This window comes from Branchiostoma belcheri, unplaced genomic scaffold, assembly GCF_001625305.1.
Source record: "Branchiostoma belcheri isolate BF01 breed outbred unplaced genomic scaffold, Haploidv18h27 scaffold49, whole genome shotgun sequence".
Taxonomy (NCBI): Eukaryota; Metazoa; Chordata; class Leptocardii; order Amphioxiformes; family Branchiostomatidae; genus Branchiostoma; species Branchiostoma belcheri.
The window spans coordinates 60,961-72,039 of NW_017804120.1; the positions used below are offsets into that span (position 1 = coordinate 60,961).

The 11,079-nt window shown below is 41.3% G+C and overlaps 1 protein-coding gene across 1 annotated transcript in view; it reads right to left on the bottom strand.

Moving 5' to 3' along the window:
- Nucleotides 1-8,978, bottom strand: part of LOC109479481 — a 13,200-nt gene extending 4,222 nt beyond the window's left edge. The window contains exons 1-7 of the mRNA XM_019781446.1: nucleotides 8,792-8,978; nucleotides 6,713-6,748; nucleotides 5,989-6,046; nucleotides 5,149-5,287; nucleotides 2,514-2,565; nucleotides 1,658-1,807; nucleotides 1,229-1,404 (exon numbers count right to left, since the gene is read on the bottom strand). Of these exons, the coding sequence (XP_019637005.1) occupies nucleotides 1,229-1,404; nucleotides 1,658-1,807; nucleotides 2,514-2,565; nucleotides 5,149-5,287; nucleotides 5,989-6,046; nucleotides 6,713-6,748; nucleotides 8,792-8,830 (650 nt within the window). The 5' untranslated portion in view covers nucleotides 8,831-8,978. The remainder of the gene's footprint in view (nucleotides 1-1,228; nucleotides 1,405-1,657; nucleotides 1,808-2,513; nucleotides 2,566-5,148; nucleotides 5,288-5,988; nucleotides 6,047-6,712; nucleotides 6,749-8,791) is intronic.
- Between the last annotated feature and the right edge of the window lie 2,101 nt (nucleotides 8,979-11,079).

The following is an 11,079-nucleotide window of genomic DNA, read 5'->3' on the forward strand; positions in this document are numbered from 1 at the left end:
CCTGGCTAAGGGCATGAGCAAGTCAAAGAACGGCACTGTCGTTATGCATGGTTGATGTGCAAATAGGCTTAACTCACAGGAAATTCAAACTCTACTACTGGATAAATTACGGAGATAATATCCGGACGTTTCGAGTGACATCCACCACTCTTCTTTAGCGTCACAAATGATCTAACAGAACTCGATACAAATGATCTAACAGAACTCGATAAATCATATGAGAACTCGATACAAATGATCTAACAGAACTCGATAAATCATATGAGAGTGGTGGATGTCACTCGAAACGTCCGGATATTATCTCCGTAATTTATCCAGTAGTAGAGTTTGAATTTCCTGTGAGTATCGTTTACCTGGATGTCTAGATCTATATCTAACCTTCATCAACGTGAATAGACTTAACATTCAAATTCACATCCTCCCATGGCAGGGGCAGCGGCTCCGAATTCCTTCTCCACCCCTTACCCCTGCCGAATAACCCCGCATCTTCTACTCTGCGACCTGATTCCAGGGACACGGTCTCAGCCAATCACGTATCACAGAGAAAATCGTCAACGCACTCCACATTAAATATTTATGAGCTACGCTAGCTATCGGAACCAATCATGTCGGCTCTTACATCGGCTGTTCAGTGACAAATAAAAACAAACATGGCGTCGTCTTGGGAAGAGAAGTTTGCGATGCAGGCCGCTGCGGGCGTCGGCGGGGCGCTAGCGTGTGCTGGAGGCTGCGCGCGGATCCCGCCGAGCACGGGGAAGGTGCCGGCGCGGAGAAAAGAGGGGGCGGCTCGGTGACTTTGCCCCGCACGGCCTCCCCAACGGGCTCATCACCGGGCGGCGGCGGAGTCGCCGGCGGCCAAATCAGAAATAGGGTCATGCCAAATAAGGAAAGCTCATGAATATTAATATTCCTGGGGTCGTAGAGTAGAAGATGCGGGGTTATTCGGCAGGGGTAAGGGGTGGAGAAGGAATTCGGAGCCGCTGCCCCTGCCATGGGAGGATGTCAAATTCAAGGTGACAGATGAAACGCATTTCATTTCAAATTGCCCCTTCTACGATCACAAAAGAAATGACTTGTTTGAAGAGGTCAACAAATTCCATCCTAATTTCTCCACGTTCGAATTCACAGACAAAAAGAAAACTTACTTTCAGTTACACACATTACAGAAATTTTTTATTTTATTTTGTTTCATGTACATGCACGTAGTAATCAACATTAATATACTCACCTTGCTGATGTCATTGCTAAGAGAAATGACCCTCTGCTCCACCTCTGACAGCGTTTCGGTGATTTCCTGTAGCTTTTTGTCGTAAGACTGTTCTCGATAGAGAACTTGTCTAAAATAGTAAACGTTGTCCAGCACTCAATGAATGTGCTCAAACCCAGAAACGCACTCATGCCCATCTGAAATCGCCATGGAATACGTCATGACATTTGTTATTTAGTTCTTCTAAAACACATAAAAAGCAAATTACGACTCCAGGGAGACTAGTATGTATAGATATTCTGAGTCTGTACAAACTAACCCAACACCAGTAACCATGGTGACAGACGGCAACAAATCGTGTCATTGGTCAGGTCAGAGGTCACTGAAGAAGAAACTGAGCAAAAGCAACATGCTTTCCTTCGGTAAACATAAATAGCTATAAGGGATTACCTGCCAGTTGATCTGCCTGGTGATGAATGTCTGGTGCATGCCCTTCAGTTTCTCACTGACACACTCGATCCCCTGCATTGGGTTTCCGTTACTTTCGTTGCGGATGTTCGTGGTCTCCAAGCCAAAGGTGGACTTAACTTTCTCGCACACCTTGATGAAGAGGCATACACATATTACTGTAATGTACATTACATGTACATGAGAGATGCTATTTGGAGGCAGAGAGTGTGTGTGCATGTCTGTTTGTGTACGTGTGGTGCGTGTGCGTGTGATGTGTGGTGTGGTGTGAGTGAGTCTGTGTGTGTGTGTATACGTGTGTGATGTGGTTTGTGTGCGTACGTGTGTGTGCTTGTGTGTGTGTGTGTGTGTGTGTGTGTGTGTGTGCTTGCGTGTGTTTGTGCTTGTGTGTGTGTGTGTGTGTGTGTGTCGTGTCGTGTGTTGTTGTCGTGTGTGTGTGTGTGTGTGTGTGTGTGTGTGTGTGTGTGTGTGTGTGTGTGTGTGTGTGTGTGTGTGTGTGTGTGCGCGTGCGTGTGCGTGTGCGTGTGCATGTGCGTGTGCGTGTGTGTGTGTGTGTGGTGTATGTGTGTGTGTGTGCGCGCGCGCGCGTGTGTGTGCACGTCGGTGTGGAGGTATGTCTGTGCTTGTGTTTGCTCTTTCAGAGGGCATGTTATCTCTTATTGCCTTGCGATTAACGTTGTTGAAATTAGAACTTCTTACATTGTATATAAGAAGTCATAAGAAGTAATGAGTGGATAATCATTCACCGGCAAGTGTACTTTGTGTCTTGTGAGCACTATATCATCATTGTATATGGTGATCTTGACACAAGAAGTATGTCTGAAAGAATATATCTTACCCCTTCAATGCATGCCCAGACTGTTTCCAAATCTTGCGAATCCTGCTGGGCTCTATTAAAATGACAACACATTCATGTATAGAGAGAAGAAGTAAAATCTGAGATTTTATACCTCCGGGCTTTTTATTGTATATTCTTATATGTTGTTGTCTTCGTCAGAAGGACTATGAAATTGTCTCGCCGGAGTGTGGGGAACTGCGGATTTTGCGCTATAACTCTGGAAGGCATGATTCGACGTCCATGATTTTTGGCAGGCAGATTACCGCTGTTGAGGCCGAAGTCAAGTACGAGTTTCGGCTTCGTGGGGGGTCCGTGCGTCACGTTAGTGCACCTTTTGTGTTTGTGGCTTGTTAGCAAGATAACTCAAGTATTTGTAAAATGTTGATTATAATTCTTGGTGTGGTGCTTACTATTGTCGGGACCAAGGTTAAGTTTGTTACTGAGCTTCGTGGGGGGTTTCGTTGTGACTACAGGGGGCATTTTGTTAATTTTTCTTGTGAGCAGGATAACTTTTGTATGTGTGGATGGAAGTTAATGAAATTTGATAGGCATGTTACTGTAGTGGTCTCCAAGATTGAGTTCAAAGATGAGAGTCGTGGAGGTCGTTATGTCCCCGTAATAGGACCTTTTGTGTTTAGAAATCCCCCACCTACATCTGCTTGGAGACAGCCGACAGCTGGATATAGCCGGGGAACCCCATAATGGGATGGGATCAAATGACGTTACATTGAGGGATTGTACTATAACTTCAGCAGGGGGAGGATAGGTTGGACATATGTCAGGTTATTTTCTACGGCCACACCAAGTAATTGCTATGGATGACGTCCACTGGAGGCCTTAAATCTAATTACCTTAAATTTAAGGCAAGCGCGCAATAAAAACACGAAGGGCCGAAAAACGAGATGCCTAGATTTGGAATATACTAGCTGTAGAAGTACAAATGTTAGAACACAAAGAACACTAGAAACAAGTCTTCTATTTGTCATAAAGACAAATTAACAAAAAAGCAGTAGTCACCCTGTTCTGATTCTTTCCTTTATTATTTTTTGTCGGCGCTGTCGTGACACTTTCAACACAGTAAGAATTTCTTGAACGTTTTTTTTCCCAGTAACAGTCCAATAACGTAGGGGGGGGGGGGCGTAACGACGGGTGACGACGCATCTGTATAATCTGCGGCAAACCGTTTCAGGGTGTTCTGTACCATAAAAATAGTACAGAGATTCTTTTGTTCTTTAGACCAAATTGATTATTAAAAAGAGTGAAGAATACGCATGTTAATTTCTCTACCTCTGACGAAGACATGAGATCTCCGACCTCTAGTTTGTTATGAATAGTTGATGGTGTTAGATTTTATGCGTTAGATTTAGCGTTCCAGGTTGTGTTAACACAGGTCAACATTTTCATCTGCAGCTTATAACATGTACGCAGGAACTTATGAAATTCTATTTAATCTGCCGCAAGGAACTCGTAATGAAACTCAGAATGACAACCGGAACCGTTAAATCTGACGTTAAAACCACAAACGAATATTTCGATCGAAAACATAGTGACTGGGGTCCGAAATGTCACATACAGAAGCTTGCTGCTTATAGTACGTCAAATATACAAGGGTTTACAAGAAGTTGTAGTAATATAGGCACGTATGCAAAAGTTTGCATAATACTCATTTGCATACTTGTGACTCGCTACCTTTACCATACACCTTGCCCCCGTTTTCACACTTCCGGGTTCGATCCAAGTCAAAAAAACACCATAAATCCGCAAAGAAATATATATTTTCACCAAAGGTCCTTTGAATTGTGCATATTTTCACTGAATCTGGCTATGCAGACCTGGAAAACAGCGTTTTGGTGCATATTTTTTTTAACAAAGAATGTATCGATACCAGACACCCTCTTTGCGAAATAGAAGGTCATACAAGTGGACCCGACCTATGATACTTTTAACACACCAAAGGTCAACGGTTGCGACCATTTTCACGCTCAAAGGGGTGTTTTGGGGCCACCAGAAGGCACCATTTTCCGCCCCAAAACACAATAAAATAAATACAATACAATACAATAAAAACAAAAGAACATGCATCATCTACAGCCCAATAGCAAAACATATACCGAGTCCCAAAAGAATCCGTCCACCCAAACGCGAGAAACAGCTGCGAACGTGAAAATCTAAATCTCTTACAAAGCCCTTCCGCGGAAGGATGTCTCCATCCCCGGAGGCAATAATTGAAAAACACATGTCTTAAACACGATTAATATCAAGACAATGAGCTCTTAACTGTAGGGTGAAGCCCACGCCAACAATTTGATTCAATGTATGTATGCCTCTCCATATTATATCTTATTGAATGTTTCTATTTTTTACTGCTTACTTACTGCTTAATTACATCTAGATTTAAGCAAAATGGCATTGGTTTCAATCTTCACCACCCGAACTTGGTACCCTAGCTGGTAATCAATTGGTTTTTACATTGTACCACCCAAACTTCCAATTTTGGTACCATAACTGGTAATTTCACTTTGCTTGTATTCTAACTGTTCAGTATAATGTTCTATTATGTGTGGAACACAACATCAGCTGGATTTGCTCCACGGACTGTCGTTGCAATTTGAAGAAAGAAAGAAATTTCACTTACAGTTGGTCTTTGATCCCCTTTAAGTCAGCCAAAGTGCTTTTCATAGTTGCTGCATAGTCTTGACTTCTGTACTCCTGGAAGATCCCTTCCATTGTCACCATGATGGCTTTCACGACAGGAACAGTCTCTGGAGACGTTGCTTAGCAACAAAATTGTAATACAATTAAAGTTCATCTGTGTTGCTAGTTACATGTTTAAAGTTAAAATTTTTGGTCCAACCCAAAAAATTATCTCACCTAGAGCTTTCGACCAGTCACTGTACTTAATAAAATAAGGATTTTGGACACTGATGAACAAGACTATTTCCTGAGAGGGGCGAAGGAGGCCATATACATCAGGGCTCACCACCCTTCACTTATCCGCGACGGGGGCCGACATCGTCTACCAGATAGCTTTGACCTGCAGTGTTGACGTCACACTTCAAAGAAGCCACGTGCAAGCCTCACTGGGCCAGCCAACTGAGGAAGACCAGAGTGACTGGTCGAAAGATCTAGGTGAGAGAGTTTTTTGTATTACTTGCTATTTTTTTTTTTTTGTAACTTACCGAACTGGATACATTTTGAAAGCTGTCAGAAGTTTCAAGTAATGACTGGATGCTACTTGAAACGTTTGTCAGTGAAAGGCGAAAAGTAGTGGATGCTGCTTCAAATGTCGGACAGGTGTCAAAACTATCCAGTTGGCTGGGCCACATCAATTCGATTTGTTGGTTCTCGGATTTTTTCAGAAAAAATATGAAGCGACAGGGCAAAAAAACAACAAATGTTATCATAGGACCAATGAAGTCAATATACCAGGCTGGTTTTAATTTAAAACAGTAATAGTTGAAATAATATATCTCACCTGTTTTTTCTGCAGCCTTCACAAACATCTTGAGCTTCTTCACGATCTCCAGGTATTCCTTTGGTGATATATTATTTCAACTTATGATATAATGATCTTTAAAGACCATTTGACACCAATAACATTAAATCACAACGTCAAATAAAAACAAAAATTAACTAGAAAAGTAACATTTGCAAAGCAAATGCATAATCTTTACCTTCGTATATGGTCTGCCCTGTTAATTCTTACTCAAATACATATATATGTTCATATACATCATATATATGGTCAGACAGGAGTGTAAATCCTTCCTACTATAAAATTGTAACATGATGTAACCCAACACCAGTTACCATGGTGAGAGACGTCATTAAATCAGGTCATTGGCCAGGTCAGAGGTCAGTGCTTTGAACGGAAGAAGAGGGAACGTAGCAAAATCAATATGTTTTCCTTCGGTAAACATAACTCTTGTTGTATGTGGCTACTTATTTTTTATGGATGATTATGTATTGTTTGCTTCTCGAAAGAACGTTATGTAGTCTGAGTTCACATTGTGATACGAAATTATGGGTAAATGTCATCAAAGTTAATTCTCATGTACCAGTGGCCTTTACACATGAACATGCACAATCCCATACACTGCACCGTAAACTCAGTGAACAGGCTTGTTGTGCAAAGTCTATGTATGTGAAGGACGTCTTCGGCCACGGTGACTAGTTATGAATATGGACAAAAATAATACCTTGATACATTCGTCATTGACTTCCGGTAGCTTCCCCTGAAAGAGGAATTGTTGTAGTTGTGTCAATTATATCAATGTAAAAATCTTGAACTGCTACTTTCATTATCATTGTTATACGTTGTCTTCGTCAGAAAGACTATGGAATTGTCTCGCCGTATTGTGGGTGACTGCAAATTTAGCGGAATAACTCTTGAAGGCATGATTCGACGTCCATGATTTTTGATAGGCAGATTACCGTTATTAAGGCCAAGGTCAAGTGCAAGTTTGGGCTTCGTGTGGGGTCTGTACGTCACTGCAGTGGACTTTTTGTGTTTGTGACTTGTGAGCAAAATAACTCGAGTATATTTAAATAGATGTTCATAATTTTTGGTAGGCAAGCTACCATGTACATGTAGAGGCCAAGGTCAAGTTCGTAAACGGGTCTCGTGAAGGGTCTCTATGTCGCTACAGTGGACCTTTTGTGTTAGATATATAATGGACTTTCTCCACCAACATCTGCATTGATTCACATGGGGGACAGCTGCCCCCGCATCTGGGATCAATTGCTTACAATAGAGGGACTCTCCTATAAATAATGGGGGGGGGGGAGTAAAAGTTGGACATGCGTCAGGCAGGTCATTCCCTAAATTGTAAGGCCAGACCAAGTAATTTTTATGGATGATGTCCACTGGAGACCTTAAATTTATTGCAAAAGCGTGATAAAATACATGAAGGGCAAAAAAAAAACTGATTAAGATGCATAGATTAGGAAATCCTACCTGTGGAAATACAAAGGTTAGGACGCAAATTAAATTAAAAGAACATAGTGTAACAACAAACGAAAACAGCAATAAATCTCCCCCTGTTCTGATTCTTTCCTTTTCTTCTCATTACATTTTAGGACACTGTCATGGAATAAAAAATGGTAAGAAAAAATTCTTTTGTACTTTTGTAGACCAAATTGATTTCTAGTATTATAAAACGTTCCTTTATCTAGAACAATGTCCCTCTGACGAAGGCATGAGATCTCCGACCTCTAATTGTACGTTTATCTGTGTCAAATTTTTCTTGCCATAATTTCATTTTCTTTTTAATTAATTGTTCACCTCGGTTTCTGTTCAACAAACGTTCCCCATTCTGTTAAATACTTCTGCTATCTTGAATCATATGTTGATTTAAATTACTTGATAGAAGCTATTCGTCGGCACGGTGTGGCACGAAACTTGGATTTACCGATACCAGTAGAGTTGTGTAATGTTTACTTTATTAATAAACACTTCTGAACTTTACAATGGCAGTAACTAAAAGTCAAGTACGATAATACCGGACTTTTAACGGTTGTAAAGGAAATTACTGCAATTGACCTTTATTTTCTACCATTGTAAAGCCAGATACTGTGTACATAGTAAACATTACCTGAGTTTACAACCATTGGTAAATCCAACTTTTCGTGCAGTGTTGTTTTAAATGCAGCAATAAAATTAGGCAGGCCAAATACCAGATCCAGTCCTATTAGCAATTAGATATAGTCGCAGTTTTAAAAGATTAAGCATTGTTAGGTGAGAACAAAGTCCATGTATAGTGTATTGCGTGCGTAGTCCAGTGGTTAGCAACCCTGCCTCTAGACTAAGAGGTTGGGAGTTCGAATCCCGGCTGATGTCGCTCACCCGACATGCACGCTACTGGAAAGGGTCGCAGTCCTTAGGACGAGACATTAAACCGTGGCCCACTGTTCATTATGCTTGTCAAAAAGAGCTACGGGAATTTCCCCAGTACTATAACAATGAAGCTTCAACGAGCTAAACTGGTTCGAGATCACTTTCGCTTTTACTTTCAGGCAATTGTCGATATGTGGCCCCAGGCTTAGGCAGGCCAAACACCAGGCCAAATTGGTGAAAGTGAGTTTCATCAATGCCCCCGGGCCCTGTTTAATATATAAGCAAATTAAAAATGAATTTCACTTTATCATGAAATGCTATAGATATGATGTTTAGATATGACCCTATATTCAAGAGGCGTTGGCATATACTGTGTCATGTACAACAAAAGTTCTTCTATATACACCACAATCATGTGTTTATATGTTCATGACAGACTTACATAGCATTCAAGCAGTGCCTCAAGGTCCAGATTCTCCATCTTGAGTGGCAAACCGTGAAAGTTATCCCTCGCGATTTTTGTACGTCCCTCAAGTCCCGTGACAGGTTCGATCAGGCAGCTTGTTGTTTCAAAACTGGACTTTCAACTTTTGAGTCGACCCCGGAAGTTGATCATCCACCATCGTGCAGAGACATTGTGTATTGAGACCCGTGTCTGATCCTCGATCTGTGACTTTATGAAGTGTTTTTGTATCGAAAGCGAATTCTGTAGCTAGCTCGAGCACCTTCGTATAGAGAGAAATAAAATAAAATAAATACGTCACCGAAACTACGCACATCTCTTCCCTCTGACGTTCATTAAAAGGGTGGATAGTCTGCAAGTTTCGGTGACGTGATTATGTCGTTATAGAATAAGTTACTGTACGTTTTTGATGAAGTTGTGTTGTTTGTGCAAACACTAAATTCGAGACGGAACATTTACTTTTGCTGTTATTCATAGCTAGCTGTATCGATGTAACTTCACATGTAAATCGCTAGATGTCGCTGTTTTAGTGTTGATTCTTGGACTTCTTGTATATTGTTCCGTCGTCAGGAAATTATATTGCAACAACCAAGACTAGTACTGGAATTGGCAACGTTTCACCTGTCGGAAACTGCCACGAAGGGTACCAGTCGCTAGTTTTTGCTCCCTTGCTTATACTGCATTCTATGAGTCTAGCATATTGAATTCCGTAATATATGCAGGTGCCATTCAGTTTTTACAACCAATCAAGACCAATTTCATGCTCAATAAACAAGTCATCCGCATCATCAACAAGTGTAAATTTGGAACGTGTCGCACTTACTTGTCGTGGTCATATTGTCATATCCATACCCAAGGGCCAATTGCAATTGACAAAATGATATTTATGAAGATTTGTGGAAGGATTGACATAATTATAACAGGTGACTATCACCTCTTCGAAGATGTCAAACCCGAGACCAGACTGTAAGGTTTGAACCACTCACACCGGGAAGGTCCCCTACTCTTTTCGATAACGGTGCGGTGGGATCTTTAACGTGCTCAAGGTTTGGCTCTCCTTAAACACGGGACCTCTGGCTTGTAACATCATATCCGAGATATCCGAGAAAACTGAGCGCTCACTAAAAACCAGGTTTCTAGAACATAGACGACCCAGTTCTGTTGCATCTGAGGTGTCACAGCACATCCACATAGAATCACCGGGACACACAGTGGATCTGGAGGGGGGCAGAATCTTGGATACCGAACAGGATTACTTCAAGAGAGGCATAAAAGAGGCCATACACATCAGGGCACTTCAACCATCGCTCAACCGGGACGGGGGGCGATATCGACTTCGGACGACCTTTGACCCTTTGCTGACGTCACACGTGGGAAAAATTACGTGTCCACAGCATTTGGGTCAGAAAGCTGAGGAAGACTGAGTGATTCAGTCGAAAATTCCTGGTGAGTCAAATTTTGAGTTGGAGAACAGTTTAAATTTTTCATAGTGCCGATGATGTCTTCATGTTATTACCTTCGCCAAAAATTGGAGAAGGTTATGTTTTCCTGGCCGTGTGTCTGTGTGTGTGTGTGTCTGTGTGTCTGTCAACAGCATAACTCGAGAAAGCTTAGATGGATTATCTTGATATTTGGTAGGTGGGTAGGTCTTGATGAGAGCTCGAACTGATTAGATTTTGGGCCCCCTGGCGGCTTGTCATGGTACTGCAGCTGAACTTCCTCATGATCTCATGATCCAGACATGCTAGGGTGACGAAATTTGGATGGCAGGTAGCTCTTGTGCTGGGGAAGAAGTGACGTGAGTTTGGGCCCCCTAGTTGCTTGCTCTGGAACTGCAGGGGGGTTTAAAGGACAAATGTTTAAAGGAGGATAACTCAAGAACCGATTGATGGATCATCATGATTTTTGGTATGTAGGTAGCTTGAGTAATGCTTGACATAATGATATTACAATTATGCAAATATGGATGTAATTTGCATAATTAATGAGGAAATTCTATTAATCAACTGCATTCCATGATAGGAAGTTCAAGCTTGCGACATATGTTATTAACAACGAGAGAAACACAGGCAGATATCGATTATGCAAATGAAGACTTAATTTGCATAATTAATGAGAAAATGTTATAATTGCATAGTGGTAACTGCCTGGAATTTTATACTTGGGGTGTTTGAAGTTTAGTGAAGGTGAACATAATTTAACATAACTTATTCAAATAAGGACCTCATTTGCATAATATATGAGGAAATGCTATAATGGCATTCCTT